Source organism: Crotalus tigris, unplaced genomic scaffold (genome assembly GCF_016545835.1).
Source record: "Crotalus tigris isolate CLP2741 ecotype Arizona unplaced genomic scaffold, ASM1654583v1 scf7180000017774.6281472, whole genome shotgun sequence".
NCBI classification, from domain to species: domain Eukaryota; kingdom Metazoa; phylum Chordata; class Lepidosauria; order Squamata; family Viperidae; genus Crotalus; species Crotalus tigris.
In genome coordinates this window covers 1946806-1964620 of record NW_024096625.1, presented here as the reverse complement: position 1 = coordinate 1964620, position 17815 = coordinate 1946806, and the positions used below count along the sequence as shown (strand labels likewise).

The 17815-nt window shown below is 36.8% G+C and overlaps 1 protein-coding gene across 3 annotated transcripts in view; it reads right to left on the bottom strand.

Annotated features, from left to right (window-relative positions):
* The window catches only part of SCRN1 (secernin 1), a 28435-nt gene that overhangs the window by 5991 nt on the left and 4629 nt on the right, over window positions 1–17815 (bottom strand). For 2 of the 3 annotated variants that reach the window (XM_039341972.1, XM_039341970.1), the window contains exons 3-7: window positions 13762–13921; window positions 11068–11249; window positions 9189–9391; window positions 6195–6389; window positions 763–928 (exon numbers count right to left, since the gene is read on the bottom strand). In XM_039341972.1, the coding sequence (XP_039197906.1) occupies window positions 763–928; window positions 6195–6389; window positions 9189–9391; window positions 11068–11249; window positions 13762–13920 (905 nt within the window). In that variant the 5' untranslated portion in view covers window position 13921. The remainder of the gene's footprint in view (window positions 1–762; window positions 929–6194; window positions 6390–9188; window positions 9392–11067; window positions 11250–13761; window positions 13922–17815) is intronic. The other variant, XM_039341971.1, reaches the window with a different exon arrangement.

Sequence of the window (17815 nt, the reverse complement as noted above, 5' to 3'; positions counted from 1 at the left end):
TACTTCAGTTAAGGAGATTCTGATAGTGCCCTGCTCTGAAGCTTCTTTAAGCTTTGGAATAAAAGTGCAGCATAATTTAATGGACGTGTGTATGTTTCCAAAACAACCCCATAAATTTTAAAAATGAAGTTCCAATGCAGTGATTTTACAAGGTGAACAAAGAACTCTGGTAAAAAAAAATAATTAACTGATCTACATACATCTTAGATATATAAGCCCAACATAAATAATGTCCTTTAAAAAGAAAGCAACTGTAAACTTAAACTAAGAGAGCAAATTGTAGAAAATTACTAAGACCGAAGCAGCCTTGATATCCCAGAATCCAAGGCAGGCAATCTACAGGGCAATAGGCTATACAACTGAGGCATTTAAATTGACATAAGGTAGAGCAAATCAGCTATCACAAACTTGGCAATTTGAAGATGTATAGACTTCAACTCCCAGAATTCCCCAGACAGCATGCTGGCTGGAGAATTATGGAAGTTGAAGTCCACACATCTTAAAATTGCCAGGATTGAGCAACACTGAACTAATCTATCTTCCTTTTCCCTTATAAAGCTATTTCTACTCATCTAGATTTAAGGCAGCAGCTGCAAAAATAAGTTCAGTGATTTTTTTTTTAAAAAAAGCCAAAACCTTGAATATTTCTTTACAAGGAATATTCTTTAATTCAAAGAATAATGCATATTTTACCCATCCAAGATGTAAAATTAGTAATTAATTCTTGAGACTCTTAAAAGAATGCTGGTACATCTAACGTACTTGGATGGATCTGGTGTGCCAGTGAAAAAATGAATGCATGGAGAAGTCAGATTCTGAGGTAAGACGGATACCATGCTTGCTGTAGTAAGAAAAGAGTCTGAATCCACAGAGATGCCCTCAGCCTTGTTACGTAATAGGTCAATCATTGTTTCCACAGTGATGTTGCCTGGAAAAAAAAATGGAAATGGTGAAATTAGCAGGGCACGATCATTTTAAGAGGAAAAAAAATCTACTTGATTACAATTCCCTCTTTGCCAATGCATCTGGGTAGTAACAGGTTGAGTGAGGCTTTTTGAATAAAATAGACAAAATGTATTTATAAGATTAAGTAGAATAGATCACAGAAATAAAAGTTGTAGACATATAATAAGAGGTAATACGACCACAGAATAAGAAGTAAATTTATCATTATACTTATAACTGCTGTAAAACTGCTGTAAAGCAGAAACCACTGTAATTTTTTTTCTTTCTTCCCCTTTCTTGAACTTTTAGCTTGCATTTTGATTTTCTTTTCTTACTTAATATTAGTATTAGTTTTTATCTTCCTTTTAAAAATAATTAATATATGGACTTCCGGTGGATCTGCGCGGCGATGGCGGCTACTTTTTAGCCGTCCTCCTGGGTAAGTGTAATGAATCGCTATGCACAGCGTACATCAGCTGTTCAGCGGTTCAAAATCCCCCTCCCGGGCAAAGGGGGGGGAAGAGGGTTGTCTGAATAGTGGTAGAGCCTCTTATGTACCCCCAATTTCTTTTTTTGGGGGGGTGACAGAGTGCTCCCACGGAGTTCAGACTGTCTCCGCTTCCCAGCTGCTTTTGTCCCTAGGGACAAAACAAGCCGTTGCAATCACCTCCGCGCTTAAAGGGACCTGGTGAGTTTTTTTTAGAAGCGGACAGAGTTGATTAGAGGATTTACTTTTTGCTTTCTTTGATTTTATATGTATTTTAAGTTTAAAGGTTTATTTTCATATTTATATTCTCTCCTTTTACTTTTTACTTTGTGCTGAAAGGGAAAGTAAAATGGCGATCGGCAGACTTTCTAGCGTTTTTTTTTCTGGGAAGCTAGAATGGCGATCGGCTTCTTTTACTTTCTCTTTTCTTTTCTTTTTAATGATTGGATGGATCTTAGAAGCATTATTATTTTTGTTGTTTAACTTTTTAAACATTATTGTTTTTGTTTGACTTTTTTGCTTTGTCTTTTGTATTTTTAAAAGGCAGGCTTTTTGGTGTTTTTTCTCCCCCCCCCCTTTTTTTCTTTTTAATGATTGGAACGGATATTTTAATTCCTTTTTTCTTTTTTCTTCTTTTCTAACTCCCTTTTTTATCATTATAAAGATTTTCTTTTGAGGGAGTTATGATTTTTTTGAAGGAATTTTTGTAATTCTCAAGAAGGAGTAAAGTTTTTTTTTTTTTTTAAGATGGCTCCAAAGCGTCCAGGGACTTTTACAGTTCCTAAATCAATAGTTTCACCCTCTTCTGTGGTCCAACCAGCAATTGTGAAGGATTTGCAAGACATGATGGGAAATGTTACAATTCAAATTAGGGCAGAAATGAAAAAGATTTTAGAGGAAAATAACAAGATTTTGAGGCAAGACATAGTTTTGGCTTTAAAAGGAGTTGCTTCTGTTATTGAAAAGTTGAATTCCCGTGTGGAAGAAGTAGTTGAAAAAGTGGAATTAATGGAGGGAAAAATTGAAAGTATGGAAAAGGAAATGGAAAATGAGATTCTTATGCTTCAATATGGACAAATGGAATATGCCTTAAGAATTAGAGGCTTGGGAGAGTCCTTGCAAGGAGATCTGAAAGAGATGGTTGCAAAGGACTTTGCTGTGATTTTGAATAAAGAAAAAAAGGAAATACTTAGTGAAATTGAAAAATTATTTCGAGTTAATTCTGTGGTGGCAGTGCAAAAGAATTTGCCAAGAGATGTGGTAATTTACTTTGGGAAAAGATCTCTACGCAATGAAATTATACAAGCTTTTTATAAGAAGAGATTTCAAATTGCTTCACAAGATGTTATAATTTTAAAGGAGATCCCATCTAAAATTTTAAGAAGAAGAAAGGAGTTTGCTTTTTTAGCAAATGAACTTAAAAAGAGACGAATTTCGTTCAGATGGGATGTTCCGATTGGAATGGTGGTGAACTACCTGGGGATATCTTATAGACTTAATACTGCTTCTCAAGCAAAAGATATTTATACTTCGGTCTTGGGGGTATGTTCATCGTCATCTATTAAGTTTAAAACCTTGGAAGAAAAGAATGTAGAATTACAGTTTGAAGACCCTAAAATTGGGGAACCTTTGCCTGAGAGATCTCACCACGTTCAGATTGAGGAGCAGAAGATAACTTGTGTAGCACATAACTGTAAAGAAAAGCAACAACAGAAGAAGATTAAGGAAGTTTCACATCTAGTAGTTTCTGAATCTGTGGGAGAAGCAAGACTTATAAAGCCTTTGGAGCAATCTTCAAGGATGGAATTGTTGTCTGAAATGAAAAATGAGAAATCTCAGCTTGAGGAGTTTCAACAAGTTGAGAGGAAGGGGCAGAGGACAATTCGTGCAACATATAATTGTAAAGAAAAAGACCAACAGAATAAGGAGTTTAAGGAATCCCCACATGTATTGGCTTCTGAGTTGTTGGGAGATCCAGAAATTTTGGAGCAATCTTTAAAGCCAGATCTCAAAGCACTTCTCTTGAGTTTGATAAGGTTAAAGACGAATATTCAAAATTAGAGAATGATAAGGATGGAGAATGAAAATGGACAATCGAGATTGATAATAATAATATCAGTATGATAATGGATGGAGAATGAAAATGGACAATTGAGTCTGATAAGGATTGTGTTTTTTTTGTGGATGGAATTTGTTATTGGTGAAGATTTAAATGTTTAATGTGTTTATTGTGGATGGAATTTCTTATTGATAAAGATTTAAATGTGTATAAGGGATTTTTAAAGTTTTAAGTAATGTTTAAATTTGTGTTTTGGGGGAGTTTATAAAAATGATAATAATATTAGCATGATATTAGAAGGTTTGAGTATACTATAATGTGTTTAGTGTCTGGGTTTATTTTTATTTTTTTTTTCTAATTATTAGTATTATTATTTTTAAGATGGAATTTGATTAAATGTGTATAAGGGGATTCTAATGTTTAAAGTTTTAAGTAATGTTTAAATTTGTGTTTATGTTTAAATTTGTGTTTTGGAGGGAGTATAACTTGTTTAACTAAATGTATTTAGATTTGTTTATGATTTATATTAGATTTTATATTATAGTTATAGATGTTCAAAGAAAGTAGTGCTTAAAATTGTGTTTTGGGAGGAATTTATATAGAATGGTGGATAATATTATAAGCATGATTAGAAGATGTTCAGAGTATATTATAATGTGTTTAATGATTATTATTTTTTAGAGATAATCTATTTAATTTAGAATATTAAGATTTGTTTAGGATTTATATGTGTTTTAAGTTTTATATGTGTTTTAAGTTTTTTCTTTTTTTCTTTTTCTTTTTTGAAATATTTTGGATAAGCCCGTAATCAACTCTGGGAGGTCCAGGGGAGGGTTAGGGAGGTTTGGGGAGTTGGGGGAGGGTACGGGAGGCTGGGGGGGTTTGGGGAGGGGATTTGTCTTGTAAAATTTGAAAAATTTTCAATAAAAAAAATAATAATTAATATATATAATTATTATCTAATTATATAATATATAATTTTATATGTATATGAAATTGCTTGCTTCAAACCCATTCATACACAATGCAATATGGTTATTCTCTGTCTAAGACAGCGGTTCTCAACCTGTGGGTCGCGACCCCATTTGGGGTTGAACGACCATTTCACGGAGGTTGCCAAACAATGCGATCCGCCATTTTTTCCGCCATTTTTTCCCCTTTTCCTTAGCTGTGCTACTCCCTCTTATTCTATTGGCTTTTGAAAACCAATAGAATAGACTCTCTTGAACAGAGTCTAATTCTATTGGCTTTCAAAAGCCAATAGGAATTGTCCAGGCTGTCTTTGCCCTGCTGAGCCCGCCAAAAGCCCCAGTCTGCAAACGGTGCTGCAAGGGGAACAGTCTGCAGAGCTTCCCTCCCTGTTGAGCAACTAAAAAGTAAGTAAAAGAGGGCCGGGGGTGGGAGGTGGGAGGCCGGTGGGTGCAGGGAGGGTTGCTGGAGCGCGTGGGGCCTGGTAGGTGCCTTACTTGCCTTGGGCTGGGCCAGCTGGTGGCCCAGCCGGTGGTCGCCCTGTGCCACCGTTGCCGCGGCCGCCCGGGAGCGTCCGGACCTGCCTGCCACCGCCCCTTGCCGGCTATGCCTCAGCTGGCGCAGGGGGCGGCACCGTGCATGCACACTGCGCATGTGTGCCGCGTGCTTATGACCGGGGTCGCTGGTATAAAAAGGTTGAGAACCACTGGTCTAAGAGATAAAGGGGAAGAAGCAGCAGGGGCCACAGGGGATATCAAAAATAGGAAAAATGGAAGTTGCAGCAATACCTGCATGGAAAGAGGCAGGACATCAAAGAGATCTCTCTTTTATGCATATGCTGGTAAAGGAACTGTAATTTGTAAAAAAATTTCCAGTCCCCTTATGTATGTGTGTTTAACCTAAGCAACCTCCAAGGTTTTGTTCCACCAACTTTCAATATGACATCATTCTTTTTCTGGCCCCTAATAAGGCCCAAATAAAACTCTTAGCATGCAAATGCTTGTGCACTAAATCTAACTGAAAGTTCCTCTCTTATATAACTCACTTTCTCAAATATCATCTTGAAAATTGCAGCCTAATATTGAGGGTAATGTTAAATAGGATTCTTATGACAATATAAAAAAGAGCAAAGGCAACAAATAGATGCAAAGTGGAATGTGAAGTGGTTTTATTAACCCTTCTTTTTAACCAATTGGAATTCATCCTTCTCTGCAGGATGTATTTGCAGCTTTCATCACCAGCTGAGCACAATTCCCACCTCTGGCATTTGGAAACTCATGCAGTGGTTTTGGGAATCTTTCAGGATCCATTTATCATTGGCTACAGAACAATGTAATGTTCCTTAACGTTGCAGGAGATTATGAATCTAACAAATATAAAATAATTGGTCTGTGTTTTCAAATGTGCAATTCAGTTCAACAAATATAGAATTTTCTACCCTTTTCCATCTAATCACAATAAAGATGATTTCTAAATTTTCTGAGGAATTGTTCAAGCTTCTGCTTTACAAAGGCAGTTAATGGATGAATTCCTTGCATAAGATCCTAGACAGGATCTTGAATTTTCTGCTCCAAGTTTCTCCTGTGCCCTTTTATGTATATATATTCAATTTATTCAATTTTTGCCACTGGTAACAATAAATTGTCAATAAATACCCTCCTGCTTTGAACTATACTGCTTGAATCAGACTTCGGGGAACAAATGGAAATTTCAAGAAAAAAGCATTTTACTTACCTTCTTGGTTTTTTAAGATCTCCTTTCCCAAGCAACAATTTGAACAATCATCATCTTGGGAAAATACTTCAGCAAAATTGAACTCCTTATCTGTGCTCCACCATCCTTTACTTTCTGCATAACTTCTAAGCTTAGGGTGTTCTGCATCAATTTTTGTAGTTAAGGAGAGACAGTTGCAAATGCACTTTACTCCATCTATAGAAACAAGAATAAAACATTTAAATAAAATGTGACATTAAAAAAACTAAAGTGAGATCAATTTTGCATTAAATAAAAACTTGTTAGCTAAATGCTAATGTTGTAACAGACTTAGAAAGTTGCTTCACTGAACTGTGCAAAGCAGTGATGAATTGATTCTTTCTCACCTTGCTGCTTTTATAATAAATGGCAAAGCTCCCAGTTCTCTCAGGTGTCTATCACGTTTAAGGAAAGTATTGAAAATATCAGATGCACAGAATGGCTAGATTGATTTACAACTATGCAGAAATACCTAATATATAAATCCCATTCAGAAAAATAATCAACATATTTGCTTCTTTAATAAAACATGCTTGGCAGCTTGTAAGCCAAGATAGGAGACTGGCCTCAAACTTCCCTTTTTTTTAATTAGAAAGAACAATAGTTTAATCTATTCTCAAGGTGGAATAAAAGAGGCTTGCCTGGCTAAGGCTAAAAAGAAGTTTATTGTGCTTCATTCTTTCTGGTTAAGAAGAGTTAATCTGAAGGCAGAGAACAAGGAGACTACTGGAGAAATATAATGGAACTTATGGATGAGGGGAAAAGACGCTGCCTAGGGAATAATCAGACAAGAAAGGAAAGAACTCATAGTCACATAAGGGTCAAAAAAGAAATTTAGGAAGGACCCATCCTAATTGATCAGATGGTTAAAAATGGTGATGGGAATTTTGTACTGTCAGATTTGCAAGATTCTGTTAATGTAACCTTATAATAAAGTAACTTTAGCTCATATAATTGTGTTTCCTGTTTGGTTTACCTAAAAAAGAAACAAAAGAGGTGAATGAGTATAAGAGAGAGAAAAACGAACATAACAGGTCAGAATGAGAACTAGTGGAACCTCAAGAACAGTGTAACAACTACAAATGGCAAAACTCTGAAAAATGGAAAGCAGTGGATGGAGAAGTAAACTGCCTAATGCTGTGGTCGAAAACAATGCATTGGGGTGAGGTGGGGATAAAGATTTAGGCTGACAGGGAAACACCAGACAGCTAGGCCAATATATGTGTGGTTATCTATTGGCTATTCATGACTTAAATCCAGGAGTGTTTTATGGCAAGAGTGGGTTTAAAATAATCAAGATGGCAGCCACGACTATATGATTGAAGCTCTGTCCCTTTTAGACATGTACTATGATCTGAATATAAAAAAGAAAATCTTTGATCATAGGATTTTGGTTTCTTAGGTTTTTCTGCATTTCAACCATCCCTCCCCTTATTCCAGACTCTTCTGGATAAATCTCTTAATACTATTTAGCCTAAAACCCACTTTGTCCTTGAAACTCAGAATTCTCTATTCCAACTGGCAACAGTTCTCTGTGGTCTTCAGCAGATACGACTTGCCCATTCAGCAAGTTCAACGAGTACAGAAAGAGTTTGGGAAGAGTCTTTGTCTATTAGTTAAAGGATATCCCAGGCTGGGTTGTTCTAGGACACTTGTGCGATGGGAGAAATTCTACGGTGTGCCCTGGAAGTGATCAGAGTGAAGCCCCTCTCTGCACTCCCAGAGAGAGATGAGCTAGCCATGCTGATCACTTTTTTCCTTGAGCTCAACTTGCCAGGAGCATTGGGAGAGGATGACAGAAAGAAAGTGTGGGCTGTGAGTGAGTCTCTTCCAAGCATGTTTATATTTCGATCTATGAACTTCTTAACAGTTCATTAAAATCAATATAACTTAAATTAGTTACTAAAATAACAAAACTCCTGGTGGTATGAATGTTCAAAGTGTGACAGAATCTAGATACAGTCTACATACAGTTTAACTTTTTATTAAAGAAGCTCATTTATATAGGAGCATTGGCTGCTGGATATAAAAGTGGTGGAAGTGAGAAAGTTAAGAGGTTGATTCAACTCTTCTAGAATACTAGCTAATATTTTTGGCCAGTAAGTACAAAGCAGTGTTCTCACGAGTCTCTTACTCACCCACCTCTTCTGTATCCATGCTTTAGGTTTTCCAGTTTTGTGCATTGATACAGGATTGCCTGCTGCAGGCAGCTGAAGCAGCCTGTCTGAAGCCCCCTTATGGAGTGCCTGAATGTTTCCAGGCTGATTCCCTTTGGTGCATGTTATAATCCCGCAATAGAAAAAGAGAGAGCTCCAGGCTTTCCTGCTTCAACAAGTACCACAAAATTGCTCATAGTGTGAGCATCAAAGCCACCAGCCTGTAGTATGTTCTCATGGCCTGAAGATCTTGAGCTTCAGATAAGAATCTGGGCAGCCCAAAACTACTCAGTCTGATAGTACTTTGGCCTAGTAACACTATGAAAAAAAAACTAAGCAAATTCATTTCCCACAGAATAGGCCTGAAATGGTCACGTGCCATTCAAATTGCTTTGTAGATGCAATCAAGTAAACTTTTCTTCAGCAAAGAAAATAAGATCACTTCTATGGCCCAACTCACACTGTCATAGTGAATTTTACTCACAGGCCTAATGTGTATACTGTGGTCTTTTCAAAGTCAGAGAAAGACTGTTTTCACTCTTTAACAGTTCTAAATGATTAATTTGAAGATGCTTATACCAGTCAATTTAAAGTTCTTTTGGAACTCAGGTCCATTTTGCTCTTTTGACTTTCAGATTTGAAGATTTCTAACTTCTGTTTTGCAAGCTGTCTGGAGAACTTCAGTTGGGTGGTGATACAAAAATATAAGTACATGTAAGAAATAAAATTTGAATGTACACAGTGTCACGTTGGAAGTGCACATTTTATAATATTTTCTTATAAGTAATGGATGGGGATAAAAATTAAAATTAAAGCAGACCTGTAATTTTCTCTGCTGCCCAATATTTTCCAATAGTATCCAACACCCAAGCTTCTTTTCTGTCTACTATCAGATAAGCAGACAGGAAGGTATGGCACATACTTCCATCTTCATAGTAATTTCCACCTTGACCATATTCTTCCAGCAGCGAGACAATGACATCCAAGGCTTCTTTAGCAGTTGAACCTCTTTCAAGCCCAAGTCTGGGAAGAGAATCAAAACAAACGAACAAAAGTTATCTAGTTAAAGAATCACTTGGAATTTATCTCTAATTTATATACAGAAAAGAAAACAATGTAGCTATCTGTTGAGTAATTAAATAAAGTTTTAGAGTGTTTTTCAAACTTGGAAACTTGAAGATGTGTGGACTTTAACTTCCAGAATTCCTCAGCTAGCATGCTAATTGCCAAGTTTGAAAAGGCACTGGTTTAAGCAAACAATGATTGCACATGTTTTCTGGGGCCTTATTGTACTGTATAACTGTATAACTTTGCAACAATTAACCTCACATCTTGAAAAGAGATGTTTGTATCAAATATAAATGGTGGAATAAAAAAACATTTTCCTGTCAATTTCTTTTTGCAAATATCATACTCTCCATGCTGATGCTGTTCAGCTATGTTGCTATTATGTTAGTAAGCTCCCAGAAAACACAGCCAGCATCTGGCTCAACAGACACAGAGGGTGTAGGTTGGGGAAATCTATCGTGGCTATTTCCTGGAGCTCTAATTTGTATCAGCTGTAGATCAGCTGTATGAAAAAGAGAAAAAGGAGGAAGAGAAGGAAAATAATTTGGCAATGGAGAATTGGCAGTCAGAGGAAAAGAGTAAATCCCTAAAATTGTTTACTATTTTAAAAAATGCAGCCAGATAATTTCAAATCTATTTCAGATAGCTTTGCAAATTGTTGCCTTCTAGATGGACAGGGTGTTGGATAATAATAATAATAATAATAATAATAATAATAAAGTTGGAAGGGACCTTGGAGGTCATCTAGTCCAAACCCCTGCTCAGGCAGGAAGCCCTATAACATTTCAGACAAATGACTGTCCAGTCTCTTCTTAAAAACTTCCAGTGTTGGAGCATTCACCACTTCTGGAGGCAGGTTGTTCCACTGGTTAATTGTTCTAACTGTCATTAAAGATTTGTGATCCATTAAAATGCTTACCTGAATAAAATAACTTACTGAACAAAATTCTACTTAACAGGAGAAGGAGACAGAAATACGAGTTACTGACTTAAAGTGTCAAGAAGAGTTTGATTAGCAATATGGGGTTATGATGAATTTGGGTTACAAGACAAAATGTCAAATATAATTACTATTAATCTAGGACAAAACAATGGAATGAATCTCTCTCTCTTTCTCTCTGTGTGTGTGTTTGTGTGTGTGTGTGTGTGTGTGAGAGAGAGAGAGAGAGACAGAGACAGACAGAGACAGACAGAGACAGAGAGGGATGAATTTTCAGAGTCTATAAGCAGACCTCAGAGAATATGTAGCTTCAGCTGCTAGATCTTCCCCATTAATTAAAAGAAATATATAATTAATATACTATAAGACACTGAGAATATTTGCAGTTCAGGGTTGATCTGTGGGCTTCAACTCACAAAGTCTGAAGTAAGAATTACATTTTGCATATAATCTGATAAATACAATTCGTGTGCATCAGTATATTTGAATATATTTTATTTTTGAAACACAGAGTGACCAATGTAATAATATTACCAAAAGTACGTACTTACTTACTTACCTACTTTATTTATTTATTTCCAGTGTCTTGTGTGATTTTCAAAACCACCATGCCAAATAATGCACTGTTTTTAATCTGCTGGTATTCTGGACCAGTCCCATAAATTCCCTGTTCAGAAGACGAGCTTCTCACCTCACAAGATCCATTCCTAGGAGGGCTTCAGTTTCAGGAGCTGCTTCTCTGGCTAGCACAGCTTCATTAGCAATGAAGAGTCCATGTTCATTGGCTCCCATTTCAGCTCCCCAGAGCCAGGAAGGTCTGCTCAGTGCAACTGCATTTGTCTTAGGTACTTGGTCTATTTCAATGTATGTGCACTGTACAGAAAAAAGGAGGTTCATTTATTTATTTAATAGATGTTTATCCCACCTTTATTACTTTATAAGTAATTCAAGACAGGATCCATCTTCCGCCTCTTTTTCCCTGCAACAACAACCCTGTGAGGTGGGTTGGCCTGAAAGAGTGACTGGCCCAAAATCACCTAGATGATTTTCATGTCTATAACAGGACTAGAACTCATGGTCTCCCAGTTTTCAGGTCAGCAGTTTACTAGACCAAATTGACATCCAATTGTATCATCTTAGATTTAACCGCACAAAAATTATTACTATCCTATAGAAATGTGCAGAATTTTAGATTCTGAATAAAAAAAAGGAACTTCGGAACATATATTGTGAATTTTTAATTGTGGACTTCTAATGTCATAAGTCATTGTGTATGAGTTGGATGGCTGTATAAATTTGTTTAGTAAATAAACATAGAGGACCTATTTTCAAATCCTTACATAAAACAGGCCTTGGCTTAAGACACCACAGCTTGAATGGTATCTGCATATACTCCAAAGCACCTTTTTGTCTTACAGTCTGAAGCACAGTACAGATATATTGAGTCACTGCACAACTCAAATATTTGAGATACCATAACCGGTACGCCATTCAAAGAAGAAGTAACCTTAAAAGTAAGAAGCAGTCACTTTATATTATGGTTTAACATAATATTCAAACCCACAGTTAAAAAGACTAACAATGTTTTCATACACAGAGGAGAAAAGTGAGCTGGAGGTCTTTAATATTTTTAAAACAAATGCATTGTATACCAGCAAATCTCAGTATTAGTAGCAGTCCTGGAAGAGTAATCAAGTTGTCTACAATGACTTGATAGAACATAATAAAGAAGAAGGAAATTGGTTTGTCATGCCAACCTTTTGATTAAACTAGATTAACATATCTGACTTCTAGGTTTTTCCATTTAAAAAAAATAGTACATCTGGTCATAATGTCTGTGTGTGTGTGTGTGTGCGTGTGTGAGTGTGTGTGTATGCTTTCTTTGAGAATTTGTACGATTTTAAAAAGAATGGAATGTCCATTTTCTTATGCAAAATTCTGAAATAATTTCCCATCAGCTATTAGAAATTATTCTAATAAGAAGTCACAATTTGAATAAATTGGTGGTAGACTGGCAGTGCTTCAACATGCTGCAGAAACATAACAATAATTCTTTTTTTAAAAAAAAGAAGGAAGGAAGGAAGGAAGGAAGGAAGGAAGGAAGGAAGGAAGGAAGGAAGGAAGGAAGGAAGGAAGGAAGGAAGGAAGGAAGGAATATGAAATAGTCTGGGCATATTTGACCATAATAGAAAAACACTCCAAGAACTCTTTTGAGCCAAAATTAACATTTCTCTACCAATAGCATAAATGAGATGATATTTTGGTGAATTTTTAGACATTTATATATATTTAAAAATATTACTCAGTTTTCATTTTAATAATAATAATAATAATAATAATAATAATAGTAGTAGTAGTAGTAGTAGTAGTAGTAGTAAAGTTGGAAGGGACCTTGGAGGTCATCTAGTCCAACCCCCTGCTCAGGCAGGAAACCCTACACCATTTCGGACAAATGGCTGTCCAGTCTCGTCTTAAAAACTTCCAGTGTTGGAGCATTTACTACTTCTGGAGGCAGGCTGTTCCACTGATTAATTGTTCTCACTGTCAGGAAGTTTCTCCTTAGTTCTAGGTTGCTTCTCTCCTTTAAAATGTTTGTTTTAGATTTTGGATTAGACTACATATAATTTTTATCTTAAAAAACACTAAAGCATTCAGGTTTGCATGAAATTCCTAATAAATTCTTCCTCAACCTGCAATGTTCAAAATTCCAAGCTACAATGGCTAAATTCTAGGAGTTGCTGTCTAAACAAGGGAAACCAGATTAGAGAAGGCCACTGTATTATAGTTTATTATCTTATTATATAAGTAGCCTTAAAAAGATATGAGTAGCTACATGACTTATGCCTATAATCTTTTTTTTAAGATTTCAGATGCATTCATGACCTCAGCACATCAAAAATTATTATAAATGTAATAATTCCTGATGTATTGAGCCATGAATGCATTATTATTACGTTTATAACAAAATCTGGATAGCTGAGTCTATAATTGCAATGGTGAAGAATCAAACATCTCTATGAATAGAATACCCTTTTTAAAAAGGCTCTAAAATTGACCATCTGGGACAAGTGAATTTATCTAATCACATTACTGAGGATCCAACAGCCATATAAATTCATAGTACTGCAAATTTAAACAGAAAATTTAAATATATCACCATCTATCTTTGAAAATTGGAATATCACTGTTATGATGAATATATTGATATCTGAGAAAGAAGATCTGTTAACCTCTGTTAACTGTATACACTGTCTCAAATAAACAGAATCAGTTGTGGACAGACAATTGGAAGGAAAGAAAAGAAAAATAGTACTTTAAGATGCTCTACAAGTGTTTCAACAATTTTCAAAAATATTTTAGCAGAACCTCAAATATTTTTATTTACCTCAACTTTGCATCCTGGATCATAAGTAGCAGCAGCAAAATAAACTACCTCCTGAACTTCATCACGAGGACGTGCAGAATTTTTCCCAACTACTACACGGCCATCTTTAGTAGGTGGTGGAAATGCAACAAAACAGTAGCTGGGAGGTGCCACTTCCATCCTAAAACATAAAGGGTAGAATTAGATATTACAAATATGAACCTGTCTTATTTCAGGGTTGGACCCTGGCGCTAGAACTGGCTGTACAAATCCAGATAGATTTTTTTTTACTTAAAACTATTTATTTAATAACTGCATATAATCTTTAATTAACCATGATTGGTTTGATGGATATGCGAATTATCATTTTCTAGCTTTAAAAGGAGATAGCATATAAAAACATAGGGCACAATTCAGCTTTATTGATTATTGTTTCAAATCATTATGTATGCTTGGATAATTTATTCCAAGATAAAATACCTGTATCACTTTTGATGTATGTCATATCAAACAAGACAATAGCCAGAAAACAAACTCTCATTCCTTTAAGACTAATGAAATAATAACTTGCAAGAAATTTCTCACTTCAAGAGCATCTTGATGTATATTCATTTGAAAGGCAATTGACTGTATATAGTATACAGTAATGCTATTTTTTCCACTGTTTGTTCAATCGTTACAATGACAATATGCTAAATATATACAGTATGCTGAAATATAGTTTTGATTAATATGGAAGTGTATTAATCTGTATCAATTCAACTCACTCTGAAAAGATAAGCCCCCAATGGAGTTTGTATATAAGGTTGTCTTCAGGAATGGAATGGAAGGGGAAAGGTGCTAACCTCACGCTGAATTAAGGACCTACTACTGCAAGAAATGAACAAAAAAAAAATTCTTTAAATTTTACCTGTAATCCAAGGCTGTTTACAGGCTTTCAAGAAATTTAGGGACACGTAAAAGGTATGTGCTATGAAGCAGGGATACCTGGCAAATCTCCAACTCCTGCTTCGTTCTTGGGGTACAGCTGATGCCATAGTTTTTAAATATCTTATAAAGATATTATAAAATTCTTAAGCAGAATTTCTTTGTAGTTGAGTTTTATTTTAAGATAAAGAAGTGCCAGACTTGTAAAATTTTTGCACACATTTATAGCAATAGAAATAGGCCACCACACTGTGTATTAGTTCACACTGAACCAAGTAAGAAGGGGGAGAGGTTGTCTGCCAGCCAGCTTTTGTTTCAAATGGGTCAGCCATCAATTTTGGGTGCAAATACAGTCACTAGGAAACAGCCTCAAGGAGTGTGGGAAAATCAGGCTGGCTTTGCAATTTCACTGAACTGATAAAATGGGGGATTGCTAGTTTTTCTGACTTATTACTCTAAAGCTTTGATTCCATGAAACATGTTCAGGATGCTCCCGATTGCACGTCATAGGTTGGGAAACTCAGCTTAATTGAATTGGTGGCCTGCTTTCCTTGAGTTCTGATCATGATCCTTTTTTTAGCATTTCTTCAAAGGTTCCGATCTAATGGCCCATATTTTCAGGCAGCCATTTCTATGGCACGCCCACTCCTTCCCCTCCCTTTTTTTTTTTTTTTTTGCTTTTAAATTAACAGAAGCAGACAGATAGGAGCATATATTGTACAGTGTAAGCATGCTCAGTGAAAAAATAAATAGCATCCTCCTCCATTATGTCTTCTCTGTCAGGAGAAATGCCAATATAAATACTATGATAGGGATAATGTATCTTTATTAAATAAACATATTTTAAAAAGATGGTTACCGTATATGCCGGCGTATTAGGCGACCCGGCATATAAGACGACCCCCGAGTTCGATGCCGGATCGCAAGACGATCGACGCCGAGTCGCATATAAGATGACTTTCTAGGCATGCGATTCGGCGTCGATCATCTTATACGCCGGAAATGACGTCATTTCCGGCGTATAAGATGACTTTCTAGGCATGCGACTCGGTGTCGATCATCTTATACGCCGGAAATGACGTCATTTCCGGCGTATAAGATGATCGACACCGAGTCGCATGCCTAGAACGTCATCTTATACGCCGGAAATAATAAATAAATAAATAAACGTTATGACTCGGCGTATAAGACGACCCCCGAGTTCGGAGGCTGTTTCATCGCTCTCAAAAGTCGTCTTATACGCCGGAATATACGGTATATGTTTCTGACTACTTTATACACAGTACTCCAAAACAGGTTTCATAATAATTTTAGAAGGTACATACAGCATACTTGTCAAATTGTTCAACCCTACTTCACAGTAAGAACACCAGTCTTCTAGAATCTCTGTACCTCGGTACCTATACCTGTAGTACTCTTAGTAGTTGCACAGAAGCAGTTCTGACTGACCTCCCTTTGTTGAAAAAAAGAGGGCATTTCTGATACCCTCCCTCTCTATCCTCTGTGTCACATCTCAGCTGTAAAACTCCTGATTAAAACCAGGGGTAGGCAACCTTGGCTCTTTTATAATTCGTGGACTTCAACTCCCAGAATTCCTGAGCCATCCCTGAGCCATGCTGGCTCAGGAATTCTGGGAGTTGAAGTCAGAGCCAAGGTTGCCTACCCCTGTGCCAGGCCAACATTCTGCCCTCTGGTGGTTTTATCACCTACATATTTTCCTAAGAAAATGCTCGTAGAGCAGTGGTTCTCAACCTTTCTAATGCCGCGACCCCATAATACAGTTCCCCATGTTGTGGTGACCCCCAACCACTTATACATCACTGGGTGCCAGGGGCGTGGCCAAAGAAAAGGGGGAAAAATGGTGGACAGCCTTGTTTGGCGACCCCCGTGAAATGATCGTTCGACCCCAAATGGGGTCCCGACCCACAGGTTGAGAACCACTGTTGTAGAGCATTAATTTACAAATAGTAAAAAGTGTCATACGTCACTTTTTTAGTGACATTGTAACTTTGAGTGGTCACTATATGAATTGTTGTAAGTCAAAAACCATCTGTATTGAAGCGTTATGCATTTCAGCTGACAAATGGTTCCTCATAGCAGATGTTCAAAACTTTTTTTTCTCCACTGGAATGCAATAGGGAAGATCCTGCTGGCAATATCATTTTCTTTCCCCAATACCGCTTCTCCCTTGCTTCCACCCATTCTTTTGTGTTCCTTGGGTGGATAGAGATCTGAGCCAGCCACATACAAAAGCATTTTGAAAGCATCTTCCATATATCTTTTCTGCAACACTTATTGATTTGGGATATTCCAGAGTAGTAGTGGGTAGGCAGGGAGTTCTATCAGTTTCCCTTTGTATCCAAGTGATTGGAAGGATTGCCCTACCATTTGGATGAGAAAATGATGGGTGGTTTATTTTAATCAGTCCTCTAGTGAAACCTTTCCTTTTTTGTCTAGTTTATATAAATAAAATGAAATAGTGCCATGTTCCATACTCCACTGCCCTTTTGGATATTCATGGGTTTACTTCCACTGATACCCCACTTGCTGCCATCATTCCCTTGAAACACCTATTGATTTGGAATATCTGGGTGAAATTGATGAGAGTTAGGACAATTTCTCCTTCAAGCCAATGAAAAGAGGAAAAGTGAAACTGTAAAATACCGTATATTCCGGCGTATAAGACGACTTTTGAGAGCGATGAAACAGCCTCCGAACTCGGGGGTCGTCTTATACGCCGAGTCATAACGTTTATTTATTTATTTATTATTTCCGGCGTATAAGATGACGTTCTAGGCATACGACTCGGTGTCGATCATCTTATACGCCGGAAATGACGTCATTTCCGGTGTATAAGATGATCGACACCGAGTCGCATGCCTAGAAAGTCATCTTATACGCCGGAAATAACGTTATAAACTACGTTTATTTCCGGCGTATAAGATGACTTTCTAGGCATGCGACTCGGTGTCGATCATCTTATACGCCGGAAATGACGTTATTTCCGGCGTATAAGATGATCGACACCGAGTCGCATGCCTAGAAAGTCATCTTATACGCCGGAAATGACATCATTTCCGGCGTATAAGATGATCGACGCCGAGTCGCATGCCTAGAAAGTCGTCTTATATGCGACTCGGCGTCGATC